Consider the following 20,403-nt stretch of genomic DNA (forward strand, 5'->3'; position numbering starts at 1 on the left):
TTTCCCATAGTCCACTTCCGTGTTGAGACACACGTGCCTGATGGCAGAAACCATTGCCCCGGAGTGGCTTTTGTGGGTACAGCCACCCTTCCTTTGTGAAGCAGCGCACACCCTTTGGCGCTTTTCCGGAGTGCATTGAGCAAACGCCATAGCACAGCAATTCATGGACCTGAGATCACAACGGTTATTTCTGCGTTGTCAATCACCTCGCGTACTTCGTTGTCTGACTATACTGACCAATGAACTGCCAAAGGCAGGAGGAGAGGAGGAGGTCAGCTCTTGCTGGAGCGCGAGAAGGCGATACCAAGCATGGAGGCAGCATTCTCCCATAACCGCTGGCCCCAGCGTTTTGGAGGCTACTCATTACGGGGCATCTACTACGCATTGTAGCCGAATTTTGGGCACGTGCGACAAGCACAGACTGGTGGGACCGCTTGTTTTTGACGGTGTGGACGATTGCAAGTGCTGCGAAACTTTCGCATGCGTTAAGAGCACTTTTTAGAACTTTGTGACATGCTTTCCCTGCCCTGAAACGCGCGTAATACAAACATAGAGAGCAGCCCTCACAGTGGGAAGCGAAAGTGCAATAGCCTCTGGGAAGCTGCAACGCCGAAGCTACCGGTCATCGGAATCAATTTTGAGTGGGCAAATTTACTGTGGGGGGGCTGCAGTGAGCAAACCAAAAGCAATTTCTAGCTGCTGCTACGAAAGTTTTGACTCTGGGAAACGTTGCAGGTATAGTGGCTGGCTTTGCTGCAATGGGTTCTTCCGACCCTGTGGTGGGGGCCATAGTATGGAACCTCCATCATCCTATCTTGGCCCCAGAACACCAGGGGCACCCAGTACGTGAACGCGGAGGTACTTTCACATGTGCGCAACGCACTGGTGGACACAAGGGACGTTTCACCCACATCCACGTGGATGGCCAGAGGAAGTGCGTCATTGACGCTCGCATCTTCAGGAGCCTTCTGTTTAAACAGCTCCTGCAGCAAGGGATATTCACTCCCAGCACCAAATAACCGTTGGGATTGTTAATGCCTTAGTTATCCTGGGGACCCAGCCTACCCCTGATGCCATGCGTATTGAGCGAAGCCATACACTGGCAGCCTGGACGGTGGTCAGAGCTGTTCAACTACAGACTGAGCAAGGCGGAGATTGTGGTAGAATGTTGCATTGGCCGTTTCAAAGGTCGCTGGCGATTCACATTATTACTCGCTAGACCTCAAGCCAACCAATGTCCCGCTTGCTATGACTTGCTTGCTGTGCTGCTCACAATCTTGTTGAGACTAAGGGGAGACATTTATGGCTTGGTGGAGGCTGAGGCAAATCACCTGGCCTAGTAACAGCAGAAAGCAGACCAGGGCGTAGAAGAGCACCTGGAGGTGCTGCCAGCATCAGAGACAGCCTTGAAAACGAGTTCGCAGCACGGGCCAGGGTACGGTGTGACTCTGTTTGCTTCCCCTTGATGAACCCTCCGCACTTGATGGACTCTATTCAGTGTATACAACCCACCCTCCCCCTTTCATTACAGGTTCGGCGAAGGAAAAAAATAAAAAATTCTGCTATCGTTTTAAATTCCTTTATTATTCATTAAAGAGTAATTTATTGCATCTGTTAAAAATCATTGCAGTTTTTCCTTACTAGATTTCCCTGTAGAAACACCCACCTCCCCCTTCAGTATTCTGTATTTACAAGAACTTTTAAAAAAGGCAGAGAATTAGGAAGGTTGTCCGCTGATGCTGGTGCTTTGGAAGGAGGGGGAGGGAAAGGCTAACTAAGCACTTGTAGCCAATTACGCCTTTCTTCTGAACTCTGCAGGGTGTGGAGGAAGTAGGCGGGTGCAGAAAGCCTTCCACCCATGCGTTCTTAAGTCTGGTGAGGGAGATATGGGACGTGGGCTTGCAGGGAGGTTTATAGGGGTGCAGTGGCACTTCTTGCTACTGTGCTGCTCTCCTGAAGCTTCCACATGCTTGGAGTATTTTCAGTTTTGAGAACGCAGCAGATCCAGGGTTTCTTCTCTCCAACGCTGGTCTTTCCTGGCCTAAGCCCTTCTCGATCGTTCACTGGCATCTTTTCCTGTACTTTGGCTCCAACATCTTCCAATCATTCTGTTTATCCCTCTTATTGCGTGTTATTCAATAATTTCTGTGAACATTTCATCTCGCATCGTCTTCTTTCTTCTCCGCCGTATCCAGCACGCCCTCGTGATGCCTAGGGACTTCAGCAATATGTGCAGCTGCATGGGGAAGGCAAACCAGGGTGATAAGTATGTGGAAGATACCTTTTAAGAGCATGCCAGTACTCTTTCACATATACACTATCACCTTACAGAGCAACATGTGATCCCTCTATACATGGTCACCCTTTTGTATCGTTTAAATATTCAGTTCTGTGTGACTGTGTGGTGGCCACACACACAACAGACGCAGGCATACGCCACCGTACGTCAAATGCAAACGTGGTAAGTGAGGCTTTAAAATTTTGACTTCGCGCTGTCATATACACAGTGCATCTATATGAATGCCTTGACTCCTATAAGGAAACCTGCAAAGCCAAAACCCCCCTTTCAATCCTACAACAGCGCATGGCTCCCTACTCTCGTATACATCGCTTGCTAGTGATCCACCCTACATTCACCCCGCGCGCGTTGCTGGTAGCAGGAGATCCTGCTTGCAGACGCTGAAAAACTTGTCGCTATCCTCCTATCCATCCCCCCGCTTGGCCAGTGCAAAATCGCCGATGTCTGCCCCCTATTTACATTCCTTGATGATTCCTACAAGGTAACAATGGATATATCTCTCTCCTGACAATACCACCGCAGGAGCAGATCGGTTTTGTTTCCCGTGCAATTGGCTGGCGGTACCAATGTCTGCCAAATGCACGGAAGTACCACTATGGGGCGAAGCTGCAGGCCCGCAATTCTCCTCTTCGTCTCGTTTGGGAGGAGTTCCGAAATCGATTTAAGGAGGCGGTTAACTCGATATTAATGATGACGTCGTGTGAACGGATACAGCGTTAAATCGGTATATCGGCCATTAAACCGATTTAAAGTCGCAGTGTAGACCTGGCCTTAGTCTCTCTGCCCCTAGGTGGGGCTTAAATAATGAGGTAGACCTTGGGCTGGCTATCTGCAAATGGTTCAATTACACTCTTAAAGAGTAAGAGAAAGGCAGGAAAAAAATTCATACATAAATTCATTCAAACATAAATATTCAAACCTCTTTTCCAGGAATGATCAAAGCACCTGTATAATTTTATGGTGCCATGTATTATGAATTCTTATCATGAGAAAAAAAATCATGCCACTGTAATAAATTTCCCATTGTTAAATAAACCTTATCAACACTAATAGACAGAAGGTATGTAACACGCTTTGTGACAAATACCAATGAGATTTTTAATTTCTTGCAATCCACTAAAATGGCCCAGCCAGTGGACTAGCATTTCTTCCATTCCTTCACCAGAGGAATTATTCTTGCATCTGCCATAAATGTCTCTTTTTTCCATTTTTAATCTAGTGATATTGCCTGCTTGAGATTCAGACTTGGTACTTAACCAAATCAAGAACATATGAAAGAAGTGAAATTGTAGTTTTTTGTAATTAAAACAGAATATTCTTAGAGATTTTTCAAAACAATGCTAAAGACAGTTGTAGGTAAATGGAAATATTATTTTTCTGGTGCCTGAAGACAGAAATTTATCAAATTAACTTGAGAGCCTTTGAAGATTCATTACTATTAATGACCAGTTTGGAGATCAAGTGAGACCATAAATACATTTCATGTCACTATATTTTGGATGGGTGAGCTGTGACAGAATTTCCTCTTCAGCTAATTATCAAAAATGTTTAATATAACCACTAATGTTATAATTTTTCCTTCACAAAAATTTAGGCCTCAATTCTGCAGCTTGTTCTTCTTGGGCGGCCTGCAGTGGATCTCCAGACAAGCATAGCAGCCTGGCTATGTGCAACATAATGAGAGAATTGAGGCCTGACATAACAGAATTGAGGCCTGAGATTGTAAGATATTTAGAGCAGGAACTGTCTTTTTTATATATGCATACAGTGCCTAGCACGATGGGGCTCCCATACTTACTGGGAACTCTAGGTGCTATCACAGTACAAATAATAATTTTTAGCTTTCATATTCTCTATGTTATTAGAGCTATAGGGTGAAATCCTGGCACTCTTTAAATCAATGGCAAAACTCTCATTGACTTCGGGGGGCGGGGTCAGATTTCACCACAAAACCATGGGCCCAAATTTTAAAAGATATTTAGGTGCCTAGCTCCAAAGGCTCCTAATACCTTTAAAAATCTGAGCATAAGTAATTCAGATGGCTAAAGCAGATTTCAAAAGTGACTTTGGCACTTAGGATCAAAAGTTAAAAGGTATTTAAGTGCCTAAAGATACAGCATTGTGCCTAATGTGATTTTCAAAAGCAGTAGGTGCCATACTACCATTGAACCAGAACACAGTCAACGCTGGAGGGAGAGGGAAAGATGTGAAGACAGATGGGATTCACTCTGTGTGTGTCTGCATGTGTGTGAGAGAGAGAGAGGAACTCCTCTTCATCTTAAAAGAAATGAGTGTGTGGGTGTGTGTCTGTACTGAACTCCTCTTCATCTTAAAAGAAACGATAATTTACTTTTGGTTAAGTCAGAGGGACAACCTCAAGGTAAACTTTACTGAAGTCTGTACTACAGGCAAAAAACTCATGATTTCTATACTAGTCTCCTGACATTTTTTTCTGAAGTTTGCAATCCTGGGGCTCAAACAGTTTGTTCACACAGTCACAGTAAGTAACACTTTGTGTGTGTGTGTGTGTGTGCTTGAACAGAGAAAGCTACATAGTCCATGAACAGATGCTCTCTGATTTCCAGAAAAAAATCTTTCTGAAGCAGACCCTTGGAAATATGATCTCAAATCAAACAAAGATATCTAAAACAACTTCCTCTAATGTTAGCCTTGGATACATATCTGACCACTTAGAAACAAGACAAGGAGAAAGTCTAACAAGAGTTGTAAATTTTGTTTTTGGTGCCACAAATATTTTTTGTGCATGGAGAGACAGAGAACAGTTCAGGCTAAATTTATGAGAATGCAGGGAGCAACAGCACTCTTTCAGCAGAAGAAATAGGGGAAATATTTCTTATAATATAAATGTAAAAAATAAAATCAAATAGAATCATTCTTCTGTGACTAAATTTATAGAGATTCTGCAGCTACTCGCCTTTATGAAATTTAAAGTCTGTGGATTAGTCTGCCCACAAAGGGAAATAAACATGTTCCATAATGTGTTTGTTATAGAGGATGGAGCAGTTTATTTTAGGAATGATACAGTAAATCTAGGAAGGGGCTTCACACAAGAACATATGCATTTTATGATCACTTTTAAAGGGTAGTTTGACTGGGCAACAAAATGGACTACGGTGTGTGGTGTTCTTGGCTGTAACCATGAGTCAGATGCTCTATGGATCAGACATTGGGGTGATTGTAAAAATGGTATGGCCAACATCCTTCCATGGGTTCTGAAAGTCCAGTGAGCTGGAAAGCACAGGTCCTGTTGCTCTATAACCACAGATTTATCGCTGCAAGAGGTTATGCAGTAACTCTTCACTCCAAACATATCTCATGAGATTCCCCACTGTTCTGTCCTCACACAAACATCTATTTATATGGCCCTCTCCTCACTACAGTATCTGAGAGTCTCCCAAGTATTTAAAATAAGAAATGTAATAATCTCTTTCTTTTCTTTCTGTCTCAACCTGTAGAAGAAATAACATGATTAAATTACAGGTTTTGTTTCTTTATGTTCGCGTGAGAGAGTAGGCGTGCTGTGTATCTGTGTGGGTGTACAGAAATTATGGAGCGTAAGCTAAGTCAATGTTGATAGCTACAGTTGTCTCTAATTGAAAAGGAGCAGTTTCTAACATTTAAGGAGAGCTGAAATGAAAGTTTGATTATTAAAACTGGTTGCCATTTTTTACCATAGAAAAAATATTTCCCCCTCAAATTTCTTTTCCAGTTCTCTAGGCTATGTTGATAAAAGCATACTTACTGTACAAGGGGTCTGCATCCAGGGTTCTCCATCAATCTGCATGGGCAGCGACTTGCTGGTTCTGAAGTAAAATATTTAATTATATGCATAAGAGTCGCTGGACAAAATTCATCCAGCTTATATTTTGAACAGAGATATATGAGGACAGAACAGGTGTGTGTAATCATCAGGACATTTATTGCCCACAAGCATGCATGCAACTTCCACTGCTATTCCACCACAGATCCGGTACATGACCCAATGCCCCTACAAAAAAGTAATGCACTTATTTTAAGGCTTGGTACTCTTCTGTAATGTTATGTGCAAACATATATACTGTAGTTCAGGAACAGCCCCATGTGTACTTTTAGTATGCAAAACAAAAGTACACCAAACAGGCACAATGTGCTAAAAATATGCAGCTAATCCTTCATGACAGAGCAGAGTGCAGATAGTGGAACTTGACTTCTGAATGAACTTTAGGTATAAACCTACTTTATTAAATAAGAACATAATGAAGCTCTTTGGGGCAAGGAGTGCCTTTTTGTTACATGTCTGCACGGTGCCTAGCACAATGGGACAAGGGCGCTTCGGTGCTACCAGAGTACAAATAATAAAGAGAAGTCCATGCTACTCATAACAATTTTAAAACGACTGTTTATAAACCAAATAAGAAAACTCTTTCAGCCATACTGGAATTTTTTTATTAGCGCTGAGAGGATATTCTCTTGCTTGCATCTACTCTGGGTACCCTGCTCATACTCATATAGCAGTAAAGTAAATTCCAAGGAGTACTGTGTTCAGAGGCTTTGCCTTTAAGGATTAAACAATTAGAATGTTTAGTGCTCTCACATGATTTGCAGAATAACAGTTTTATAGACCCAGCACTACTGGAAGTGATGCATATCAGATAATTACATGAGCCTACAGGAATGTAAAGGCAGGAATCAAAATAATAACCTTGGGCACATCCAATTCTGCACCCATTTAAGCCAAGGGAAATTTTGTCACTCAAAGGCACTTCAGTGAGTGCAATACCCTCATCAGAAAGTAGGCTTTCACCTTCAGAAGTACCTACACTTTTCAGGGAGTAACTGCTGTAATTTATGGCCAGCGGCCAGGATGTGACAGGTAAAAGCAGAGGAGAATCTGCAAGTGGCCTCACCCAACAGCTGAGTAAGAGTCTGTCACATTTGGAGTCCCAACTTGTTGGAGAGCATAGGAATTGTTTCTTTGATGTGCACCTAGGCACATGGCAATCCAAAAAAGGGAGGGGAGTTGGCAAGCCCATTTCTCATCTGCATCAACTGAGATTAAATACTTGCTACCTCAAATCAGGAGCACCCTACACCATCCTGAATTAAACACCGTGTGTAGGTTTTTCAAAATCACCTAAGGCACCTTGGAAAATCCAACCTTATTTTCTTAATGTTTCTTAATGGTTTTCTCTCACACATGAGGTGAGGTGGGATGAGGCAAGCTTCACTGGTGAAAAATTGTACAATTTTGTAAAATCGTAAAATATTTTTTAAAATTTATTTGGAAATATAGAGATTTTCCTGGTTCTATTCAGCACTTTGTCTTACCAATGAAAACTGTGTTCACTTTTAGCTCAGTAAATCACAGAATCATAAAAATGTAGGGTTGGAAAGGACGTCGAGAGGTCATCTAGCCCAGCACCTTGTACGAAGGCAGAACCAGGAAAACCCATACCATCCCTGACAAGTGTCTGTCTAACCAGTTCATAAAATCCTTCAATGATGGGAACTCCACAATCTTCCTCAGAAGCCAATTCTAGATAATGTTTTCACCTCTACTACACTTGATCTTAGCTCAAAGAGCCGAGAAACTTAACTACTCGTATAGTCAGAAAGTTTTTCCTAATCTCCAATTTAAACCTGCTATGTGGAAGATTAAGACCATTACTTCTTTTCCTACATTAGGAGACACGGAGCACAATTGATCACCGTCTTCTTTAGAACAACGCTTACCATATTTGAAGTATATTATCAGATCCCCCTCAGTCTTCTTTTCCCATCACTAAACATGCCCAGTTTTTTTAACTTTTCCTCCTATATCAGATTTTCTAAACCTTCTATCATTTTTGTTGTTCTCTGCACTCTCGTCAATTTGTCCACATCATTCCTAAAGTGTGGTGTTTAGAACTGGATGCAGTATTCCAGCTGAGGCTCACCAGTGCCAAGTAGAGTGGGACAATTACCCATATCTTAGGGTATGTCTGCACAGTAATTAAATACCCACAGGTGGCCCATGTCACCTGACTCACGCTCACAGGCTTGTAAAATTGCAGTGTAGATGATCTGCCTCAGGCTGGAGCCTGAGCTCTGGGATCCCATGGAGATGAGTAACAGGGGAGGATCCCAGGCTCCAGCCTGAACCCAAACATGTACACCGTAATTTTAAAACCCTGCAGCCCGAGCCCTGCAAGCCCAAGTCAGCTGACCCAGGACAGCTGGTAGCCTTTAACTGCTGTGTAGCCATAACCTTACATACAACACTCCTGTTAATACACCCTTTTTGCAGCTCCACTGCCCCCGCCACCCCATCACAGATCCCAGAGCTCAGGTCCAGCTTGAGGCAGATCATTTACATAGCTGACCTGGGCCAAATGTGATCTAGGTGGGAAAAGAAGGGGCCTGATAATAGTCAATTTGTGACCCACTATAACTCCCAGATTTTTTTTATGAAGTACTATTTCCAAGCCAGTTAGTCTCCATTTTGTAGTTGTGTATCTGATTTTCCTATGCATTGTACTTTATACGTTAGAGTGACAAGATGGGCGAGGAAATATCTTTTATTGGACCAACTTCTGTTGCACATCTTTATTTAATTTCATCTTATTTATTTCAGATCAATTCTCCAATCTATCAAGGTTGTTTTGGATTCTAACCCTGTCCTCCAAAGTGCTAGCAGACCCTCCCAGCTTGGAGTCATCTGCAATTCTTATAAGCGGACTCTCTACTCCATTATCCAAGTCATTAATGAAAATATTGAAGAGTACCAGACCCAGGACAGAGCCCTGCAGGATCCCACTAAATACATTCCCCCAGTTTGACAACGAACCATTAATAACTACTCTTTGAGTTTGGACTTTCTACCAGTTTTTCATCCATCTTATAGTAATTTCACCTAGGCCGCATTTCCCTAGTTTGGTTACAAGTATGCCATGTGGCACTATGTCAAATGCCTTAGTAGAATGAAGGTACATCACCTCTATAGCTTCCCCCTGTCCAATAGACCAGAAATGCTGTCAAAGAAGGAAAATTAGGTTGTCTTATAGTGGATATTACTTATGATCCTATTATCCTCTAAGTTTTACAAATTGATTGTTTAATAATTTGCCACATTATCTTTCCAGGTGTTGAAGTTAGGCTGACTAGTCTATAGTTCCTCAGGTCCTTTTGTATCTCCTTTTAAAGATAAGTACTATGTTTGTCTTTCTCCAGTCTTCTGGGACCTCACCTGTCCTCTATAAGTTCTCTCAGATAATTGTTAATGTCTAAGTTTTTTTCTCTCCTGCTGGTAATAGCTCACCTTAACTAACACTCTCGGTAGAGTGTGTGTGGTAACACCCATTGTTTCATGTTCTCTGTGTGTATATCTATCTAATCTATCTTCCTATTGTATTTTTCACTGCGTGCATCCGATGAAGTGAGCTGTAGCCCATGAAAGCTTATGCTCAAATAAATTTGTTAGTCTCTAAGGTGCCATAAGTACTCCTGTTCTTTTTTCAGATACAGACTAACACGGCAGCTACTCTGAAACCTGCTAATGTTTAGCTCCTTATGCACCCTTGGGTGAATTTTGTCAGGCCATGTCAAATTGAATGTACCTTACTTATCTAAATATTCTTGAATCTGTTCTCTCATTATTTTGGCCTACATTCCTTTCTCCTTCTTGTTAATATTAATTGCATTGAATATCTGGTCACAATTTATATCTTTTTTGTGAAGAGTGAAGCAAGATAGGCATTAAACACCTTAGCCTTCTTGATGTAATCCATTATTAGCTCACTTTTCCCACTAAGGAGAGGGCCTATACTTTCCTTTGTCCTTCTCTTGCTCCTAATGTATTTATAAAAACTCTTCTTACTGTCTTTTATGTCTCTGGCTAGTTGTAATTCATTTTGCTCCTTAGCCTTTCTGATTTTGTCCCCACACGCTTGTGCTATTCTTTTGTACTCCTAGGAATTTGATAATGTTGTCCAAATGATACAGCACAACCAAATTAGCCACTTCTCCTGTTTTGTGGCTAACTCATACCAATGCATTTGTTCATCATGACTTGCTCAATATACAGAATAACAATAAAGTGTAGGTTTTTTTGCTCCTGAGAACCTTAAAGTTCTTTACAAATACTAACGGCAATTTATAACTGCCGGGTGAAAAATATATTAGGATACTCATCTTATGAAGAAATTAAAATGTGTCAAAGAGATGTAAATGACTTGTCCAAGGAATCTCAACTCCCAGTCCTCTTTTCTCACCACTAGAGAAAACCTCTTCTCACAATGAGGTGAGAGATGACTATAAGGCATGATGACTGAAGTTAAGAATTTTCCTATTCACTTTATCATGTATTTTAATGAAAGAAAACCATCTAAATACATTAATTCAGTAAATATCTACTTTCAACAAATTTTCATGAATGATTGTTTTTCAACATGTAGCAAAAAAAAAATGTATAACTAGAAGGTACAATGAAGAGTTTACCTGATGACAACAGATGAGCACTGTGCAAGCCGCCTACCAGCACTTTTCAGTCCTGTATATATCTGACCCATCTCCATGGCTCCTTCCAGACCAACCACTTCCATCAGCTGATCACTCAGATCTGAAACAATTCAGCACACTTCTCTTTAGCAAGACATCAATAGTTCAACTACTAATTAATTCTGAAATGGTATAAGAGCTAGGAATCACTAGCAAAAATGACTGCAATAGGAACTACTAGCATGAGAAAAGATAAAAGGTAGTAGGAACATTACTGGCAAAGAAGTAATGGCAACATTATTTTCTAAACTGACTCTACAGTTATCAACTTACAGGCTTACTATGTCTGGACTCACTGTCATCTCATTCCAAAACTTCATGACAAAAATTTCTCTAAAGTCAAATAATAAGTATACACAGTTCTGGTAGCAACCTCTATATTTAGACTGCTTAACACTTTACATCATAAAAGGCTCTTTCAAACTTTTTTTTTTTGAGACACATATACCTCCATTGTTTGTAGCAGGTCTTTGAAATTTAGCAAGGGAAAGCCCTTGGGCTAGAAAAGTGTCTTTTCTTTGTCCCATAATCTTCCATTCAAGTGGTCTAGGCAACTTTAATTTTGCCCCCTTGTGCTTATGCACTTTGATACAGACTTTATTTACATGATCACACACTATTTTTTTTTCCACAGGACTTTTGCCTCATTCATTGCACAGGTTGAATGCTCACGGAGATGTAATTAAAGTATCATGGACATTAATCTGGCATTTCCTATTTTGATCACTTGTTTACAATGTAAATATTTTTCTTCTCATGTAATTCAGTGCCAAAATATTGTGTAATAAAAAACTGTAAAATATCATTTAAAACAGTATTGATTTCAAGGAACAAGTATAATATAAATTCAGAGTCTTCAGATTAGAAGACAAAAAGAGGCTCTAACCATTCATATATCAGACTATTCTGAAGGGCAACCAAAGGGAGTTAAATCCTCTCTGGAACCCAACTAGGCTTGTTCTGTGTGAACCATTTTACAAGTTCCAGTGAAATGTATGTTGCCAAGAACAGATGGACAAGGAACAGAAACATTTTCTTTCAGCTGTAGATTATGCTTAAATGACCCTTGCTTTATAGAGTAGCTGTTAATATCCTTGTTTCTGAGAGATATGCTAGCCAATGAAGTAGAGAGAGGAAGGCTAAAACCTCAGGGGCAAGCATCATGACATTGACAAAGGAAGGGAGAAAATATTAACATGTGTAGCTCAACCTTCACTGTAGGTGGGATTTAATGCTATTTTTTTTTTTAACAAAGGGGTTGAGCGAAACTTTCAAAGGGAGTTTTGTATTGACTTCATTGGGACTTTGGATCAAAATAGTTAACTGAAATCAATGTATTAAAGAAGAAATTTAATAAAGAGTTGGAGTCTAGTTGGGGTGTGATCCTAACTATTCTGTTAACGTCCAGAGAATTTGCTTCTGTCCACCATTCTCATTCTTATTTTCCTTCCTTTCTTTATTTCCTTGCTATTTTCTTTTTCTCAGTGGTAAAATGAGAGAGAGAAGTCAGTGTCATACAATGGAAACTAAACAAAAATGAATACAGTTCCCGACTGTTATGGGAAAGAAAAAAAGAACTTTAGGAGGGAAAATGGACAAGAATGTAGGTTCTTTGACAGCTCCTAACTCTACATTTCAATATTTTCCATTCTTTAAAAAAAGTGTAAACATAACTTTGTATTTCTGGCTTTCTATCAATTGATGTGTTAAAAGGACAACATTCCCTGAAGTTACTCATATGTATTTTCAACTTGAACTCTAAGCTTAAACATATTATATTTTTCTCAATTTCCATGCAGTTTTAAAAAGGAAAAGTCTTACTCGGTTGCCAAACTTCTTCAATTGTAAAAGCAAACAGAGTTTTATAGACTATTAAATTGTTAAAACATTTCTGGCCAAAGCAAACATCAAATTCTCATCCATGCAGTAAAAAAAAAAAAAAAAAAAAAAAAAAAAAAGGAAGCATAATTAAGTGTATGTTTTTTAAACTGACAGCTCATGCAACATATGCAAGGATTCAGTATAGTGATATTTTCAGAGATTTAAATTTGATGTGTCACTTTTCAGTTGCTGTAAACTTAGTGCCTGCTGACAGCAGGTAACTAAAGGCCAATTCCTGCTCTTTGATCCACACTGCATATCTCCAAACACAGTGGTATGTTAAACATTTGAAGAGATGAGAACAATTCAAATGCATACACAGTAAGTTACACACTTCTACCCTACAAAAAGTGAGGCTTCGTCAAAACCGTCACATTTGTTATGGCACATTGCCAAGTGGTGTGAGTTTAGGCCAAACATGAGAATTTTTAACAGAAAGCTTAAGTAAATCATAGTCTACCTTCAGAAACAACCGAAACTAAAGCCAGCTTAGTGAACATAATATATAATTGATTTTGGAAGGCTTAATTTATGCTCTTGACCCTGTCTCATACATTTGACCAGTAGGGAGCTGTACGGTTACATGCATTTCAATATATTTCTGGTAAATTGACTTTGATGACAGCTTAGCATGAGAAAGAACTGAAAATGGAGTGAAGGTTTTGGCCCCACGTCTGAAGGATATTACTTGGCTATGGGATACTCCCCTTGAGGACAATGTCAATGAATGGATGACACTAATTGAGAAACTTTTGGTTTGATATATAAAAATATTGATATTATCATTAGAACATCATCCATGAAACGAACACCTATGGAAATTGCTTATACCAAGTGAGTAGGTTGAACCATCTCATAGCATTTATGGGGCCTCAAAGGGAAGTGAAAAGAATGTCACATATTGATTTGCCGATGATGCATGACTACTAAAGTTGCTTTGTCAAAGCAAAGGTGGTAGCCACAACAACAAGGCCAACAGGGGGCATAATTTCCCTGTAAAGAGACACATTTTGAGGTCTTAAAATGCTGCATGCCCTGCTTCTGCAAAGATTCTGAATATTACTCCAAAGAGATAAATGTTTGCTCTTTAACAATCAAAGAAAAAAAAACCTCCATCATTTTGAGAGTAGATTATAATGTGGCTGTTTGCTACATTATGTGACTGAACTGTAATGTTAATCTAATTTAGAATGTAATCTTTTTGGGACAGTGGCCCCGTTAACCTTTAAGTTATATACTGCTGCATGCACGCTGATAGCACTCAAATAAATAATACAACAAATATTTTCAGGTATATTATATTGCTGCTGCATCATATATATTTTGTAACTGCAGAAATGACAATCAGAAATGCCTAATACATTAGCACAAAATTTTTTTCACTCTAGGTGCATCCTTCATTCACTATAGCAGGTTTTAATTAATGCTAAGAGGTTGAAAGATCAGATTTGCAAAAGAGCTCAGCACCCAAAAGTTCCCATTGAGTTCATCAAGAACTGCCAGGCACTGAAAACGTTTGAAATTCTGGACACTTTATTTAGGTGCTTAAATGGGAACTGAATTCTTATAGCAAATCTGGCCTAGAAAGTATTTCAGCATCAGTGTGTGAGAAGAGTGTTTTTTAACTGCTGCCTTTGGGTTCTTGAGTAAGTTTGTTCTACTTTAAGCTTTGTGGAAGAACTGAAGGTTCCCACTTGTTTTCTATATCAATGAGCCGGTATTTTGTGTGGGAATGTTTTCATAGCACCATGCCTCTCCTGCCCTCTTCCATAAACCAAACTACTTCACGTGTCTCCTCATATTAGCACCATCGGGAAACAAAGCCAGCTCTCACTAGGGAGTGCTGATGTCAGCAGATTCTGAATAGTATGCAGAGGGACTTCTGACCCCTCGCACTCATTCCTGATAGGGAATAAAATCACTCGAGAGATTGCCAGCCCACTTCTTATGGTCAGGTGGGGGAGAGGGGAAAGAAGCCCAAATAAAAATCTGCTCTAGTGACAGACAAAATGACGTATGTGAATATGAGTCCTTTATGGTACTTCTTAGCCTCAGAAGATACATACCTGAAGATCTTAACATTATTTAACAAGAAGTTTATATTCACTTTGAATATTGAAATATTTAGTTAAGGGAAAATATACAGTAGAATAATACATTTGAAATTCATCTATGGATTTAAAGCAAGGAAAGCAAATGGGGATGGGATTGGGGAGGTCCACAGTGTGATTAGAAGAAGTGATTTACATAGAGAACTTTGCTTCTCTAATGGAACTGTGTTTGATATCCAATTTGTCTTCATAATATATAAATATTGCAGTCCTGGCAAGAGATTGAAAGACTCTATTATATTTGGGGTTACTGCACTTACTCAGGCAGATGTGCATAAAAACACTGTTGGTCAGTGGTAAATCTGTCTCTGGTGGCAGTTTGTCTTTGGAAAGAAGGGACTACAGGGCTGACTAAATTTAATTAAACCCTGGTGATCATCATGCTGGATATTTTTTGGTTCCAAAGTTAAACTACAGAATAAGAAGTTGAAAACAGGTGACTTGCCAGAGATCCTTGAAAACCTGCTGAGTTCAACGCTCCACATGACATGAGTCTCTAGTATCTGCTCAGAACAGTGCATGTATTAAAAGTACAATTTTCCTTTATGCAGGAATGTGGGGACACTTTCATACAGAGAGACAGGAAAATGCTAAAGATATGTTGTATAAAGTGCTAAAGATATGTTTGATGTCACAGTGTATGTATGATTTAAGATGATCAGTTACTGGATTACTTGGTGTATGTTAAAATAAATCACCAAAATCATTGTAAGCTGTGCTTTCTGATTTTAAAAAAGAAGCCAACAGCAGCTAGTAGACAGATATACCCAGCATTTATAATTATTTATAGAACAACTGCACCTACAGGCCCAACTTAGATGAGGGTCCAGTTATTCTAGTGCTTGTACAGACACAAAGAGACAGCCCATTTTTCCAGGAGTTCATAATCTAAACAGACAAGATAGACAAAGAGTTGGGAAAAGGAAATATTATTACTCCAACTTTGGGTCGTAAACCCATTTTTTTGTCCAAGATTTTCTGTAATAGTATACAATCCTATACATATATATAGATATATAGACACACACACACAGACTATAGTATATATATATTAGTCCTTGTGAGTACCTCATACTAGTCTACAAATGTAGACACAAGAGAAGAGGCAAAGAAATAATATATTTTGGACTTACCATTGTGAATTGGTGTTGACCTAAAAATAGTTTTATTGGTATAGGATTTTAAAATTAATGTAATTTGTATATACTTAAAAGGAACATAATGAGTGAAATCCTGGTGCCACTGCAGTTAATGGCAAAACTTACATTTATTTCAATGAGCCCAGGATTCGACTCAATATTTTTTGTCTTGCATCAGTTTAACACAGAGATTCATTCCTCAGATGAAATTACGTAACAGATCAGCCTACAACTGTATATTGGACTTTCTGTACATAATCACTTCCTGACTCTTACCAATCAGACAGTGTGACAGATTTCCTAAGAACTAGGTGGTGAAAAAAGGAAGAATACAGCCTTGTAATTAACTATTTTGTGAATCAGTTTAATGTGCACAAAAAGGTCTTTATAACATTTTTTTTCTTAAGTGACTTTTTTTTTTTGCTTAACAGATAAGTTCTTGATTAATATTAAAGGAGAAAAAAATGGAGGATTCAAATTAAATCGCTCATATCCTCAGTCACTGCAAATAGGACATTCAGAACAAATACCAGCATTCACATTTCTAATATTTTGAAACAAGAGATGCCATCTTCTGGTTCGGGAGATCATTATGGAAAAGACTTTCATGGTAAAGCTTGGCAGACAAAGTGTATTCTTTTTAGAGATTTATTCTTTAAATAGTTTGAGGTACAATGGCATTGAACATATCAGTGCAGCAAAAAACAAAAACAAGCAAAACCCCCAGTTCACCGTATTATTTTAATCTGTATACTTTAAAAAGTTATTTGTTTAAGAGAATTTCTCTGTGTTACTCTTGTATCCCCTTCACCCAACAGAACAAAAGCCATTCTATGAAAGGAGTCTAAACTTGGACAAACTGTAAAAAAAGCAAAGTTTCTCTCTGTTTTTATCAAATTTGATTGCTGCAGCTGTTCCCAGTTTCTGTATTTTAAAAATAGCCTTATTCAGTGCCTTGTTGGCTAAAGGCCAGAGTACCATTAGAACATGCTGTACGGAAAACCTCTATTCAGTTACAGATACAGAAATATATTTAAGATCAGTGGGGGTCATCTGCAGCAAACACTTGTAGGGGGAACATGGAATTTTAATGTGCTTGGACTGCTCACCACTTTTGACAGATATTTAAGAACTTCAAACCGGATATCCTTCCATTTGTATTGGGGCTATCAACTTACTGGGCATCAGGTACAATAGGAACAAGTCAAGATCATTTCAACTAACAAAAATAGATCTAATTCTCAGATTACTTTCTATGGAATTCTGGCATTCACTTCAAATGGCTCCAAGTAATATTGGATATTTGATTAGCCTATAAAAACACCACTGCCCAAAAGGAAAGATACAGTAATATTGATGGAACAGTAGAAGTTTGATCAGTGTAAACCAGCTTTGATTTGTACATTTCTAAGACTACTACACACTAAGATGGGGGAAAATGTTTCCCTTCCAAAAAATGTACTAGTGAAGTTACTGCTGCATCTTCTTCTCAGAGGAAGGATTTTATAGTTTTGCACATGGGGTGAAATTCTGGCCCCACTGAAATCAATGGCAAAACTCCCATTGATTTCATTGGAGCAGATGCACAGCACAGAACCCCAGAGAACTAGGATCCCCATCTCTCTGTTGCACAGCTCTTTGGTGAGACACATTCCTATTTGTGCCCCCTGCTGCACATGCACGCTGTGATGTTTGGAGCTCTGAACCTCAACAGTTTTGGAGGCACTTCCTGGTAGAAAATCTACTTGCATTGCAGGTGAGAAAGCCACATATAAAATGCACTTAGCATTTCAAAAAGTTTTGAAAGCAAGCGACGGATGACATATTCTCAAATCCAGAACTTTTAGCTATTTCCAGCAGTGTGAAACATCCATATTAATATATTTAAGGGGAAAAAAAAACTGTCCATGCCCTCTTGTGGCCAAGAACAGCCACCAGGCAAACTAAGTCTGATTTATTACCTAACAGTATGGCTACACTTACAGATGTAGAGTTCTGTGAGTTAAACCAGCCCTCAGAGAGCACGGTAGGGAAGGCACTGCAGTGTCTCCACACTGTCAGATTCAAAAGCACTGGTGTGACCACACTAACAGCTCTTGCATCAGCCACAGAGAGCAGTGCATTGTGGTAGCTATCCCAGCATGCAAGTGGCTGCAACGTGCTTTTCAAATGCTGTGGGTGGGGTGGAGTGTGTTGAGTGTATGTGGGGGGAGTGAGAGTGGGTTTTGGGGGGGGCTAAGAGCACATCAGCATGCTGTCTTGTAAGTTCAGACAGCAGACCACCCTGCCCCCACCTCTCTCTCTCTCTCTCTCTCTCACACACACACACATACACACACAGCATTCCACAGGCTGTCAGAAACGGAGCTTTGAAAGGGGATATTCCATTCCTGCAGTGATTTCAAAACAATGACAAGAGTGGCCACTTGACCTAAGGGGATTATTGGATGTTTCCGGAGGCAGATCAGAGCGCAGTAGTGCAACACTTCATTCACACTGACACCAGGGAGTTTCAGTCAAGGTGTACCAAGCTTTATGCTGTTCATGGAGGTGGATTCCAAGAGTGCTCCAGCTGCAGAGTCCAGGCACTCTAAGTGCCTTGCCAGTGTGGATGGGTCGTGAGTAAGGGCGCCCGGGGCTGCTTTAATGCGCTCTAACTCGCAAGTGTAGCCATGCCTCAACACTCAACAGAGCATGCTGGTCACCATTCTGCTTGGCTCCTGTACAGGGGATAGATCTTGCAAGGTGATGAGCACCTTCACTTCCCATGGTCTTCACTAGTAGGTGAGGGAGCCCAGTACCTCTCAGAATCAAGCCCTGAGTAGACTAGCAGGAAAGACAGATTTCCCACACATTCTTCCCACCTAGTACACCCAGGAATTGGCAGCAGAATTTAACCTTTAATTTGTTCCAGACTGATTATTTACTGTTGAGCTTTGGGTTTCTTTTGTTGTCTAGGCCTATTACAACATAGCTGCTATTCCCATTAATTTCTAAACTGAATACCTTGCAAGAGATCACTAACGAACTAACATCAGAGATATCTGCAACAAGTCTGAGGCACAGAGATGGATATAAACATAATTTGAGAAAACTAGGGTACTTTGAAGTATGATTATATTAATTTTCCAGATTTAGACAGATGTAGGAACCTCCTTTCTTTGTCACTGAATTTAGAACCAAAGGGATAGTGCCTTTGGAATGAATACTAAACATCTATCCAAACGTGTTTTATTTGGCAAGAAGCTAAAGAAATATCTTTAAAGGTTCATTGAGAAAGGAAAAATGAACTTCTTTATAACCTATTCAATATTTACCATTTTATTTATTGACATAAAGCTACCTAATGACAAGAGGTATCTACATCAGCCAAAGGAAAATAACAACAAAAATATCTATCAGTATAACTACAGTCAAGTTAAGGTTCCAGATTTCTCCTTCCCAAGGAGCAAAAGAAACACCATCAGTTGGAGCTGGCTTAGCAGTTAGGCCATTTAAAGTTCTTTCCAGTGCCCCGGTTCTGGATACTACTAACAAATCCAAATACAAAAAACAACTATTTCATTCCAAACACCAAAGGAAACTTAACAAACAAACATGATTTGTTCTCATTTGTTCAATTGATGGTCTACCACAAACGTGAAGTTTGGTTTTGTTTAGTGAAGATGAGATTTTAGAACATATTATCTGTTTATAGTGCTGCTAGCAATAGGAGAAACATAGATAAGGGCACAGCCCTTGCCCCAAATAATGCACATTCTAAGGCCCTGAACCTACATGGGTATCCATTGGCGTTGACTGCTATGCCCATGTGGGTTCCCACCAACTTTGTCTTCAGTGAGATTAGGCATGGGCACAAGGGTCCATATCAGTGGATGCTGACGCAAGAAGGGTCCCTCAAAAGACTAAGGGCCTGATTCTTATTTACATTAAGACTTCAATACACAACACACCACTCAGATGGTGTGAACGGGCCTTAAAGTAAATACATATTTTTTCTGTATAATATAATTTACACCAAATTTAAGGTCCCTTTGCATTGCCAGAGAAACATACAAACAGAGACACGGAGAGCAGGGGAAAAGGAACAACAAACCCATAGGTGGTCACGTCTTTTTTAATGTTATAAATATATATGCATTTTATTTATATGTGTTATATGTGCAAAGAAAGGTCATAAAGGATATTTCAAATACAAATCCCACCTGAAAACCCATCTCAACTCTGATATCTGCTAGTAGCTATAATAGTCGGGTTGTAGGGTAATTTGAGATTGCACATTTTGGACCTAATTTTCATTTACACTAAGTCTGCTTTACACTGCCTTGGCAATATACAGGTGCCTTAAAGCCAATAAAAATATAATTTACACCAATTTAAAGGCCCCTTTAAACTGTCAGATCACGCATCTTCTATCTCAACTGAAATTAATCTATGA

General features: G+C 39.6%; 1 protein-coding gene across 3 annotated transcripts in view; it reads right to left on the minus strand.

The window, feature by feature from the left end:
- The window catches only part of DGKB (diacylglycerol kinase beta), a 495,108-nt gene that overhangs the window by 19,121 nt on the left and 455,584 nt on the right, over nucleotides 1–20,403 (minus strand). For all 3 annotated transcript variants that reach the window (XM_032784097.2, XM_032784098.2, XM_032784096.2), the window contains 2 exons: nucleotides 10,775–10,895; nucleotides 6,063–6,123 (listed from right to left, as the gene is read on the minus strand). In XM_032784097.2, coding sequence (XP_032639988.1) covers nucleotides 6,063–6,123; nucleotides 10,775–10,895 — 182 coding nt within the window. The remainder of the gene's footprint in view (nucleotides 1–6,062; nucleotides 6,124–10,774; nucleotides 10,896–20,403) is intronic.

The sequence above is a fragment of the Chelonoidis abingdonii genome, chromosome 2, assembly GCF_003597395.2.
Source record: "Chelonoidis abingdonii isolate Lonesome George chromosome 2, CheloAbing_2.0, whole genome shotgun sequence".
NCBI classification, from domain to species: Eukaryota; Metazoa; Chordata; order Testudines; family Testudinidae; genus Chelonoidis; species Chelonoidis abingdonii.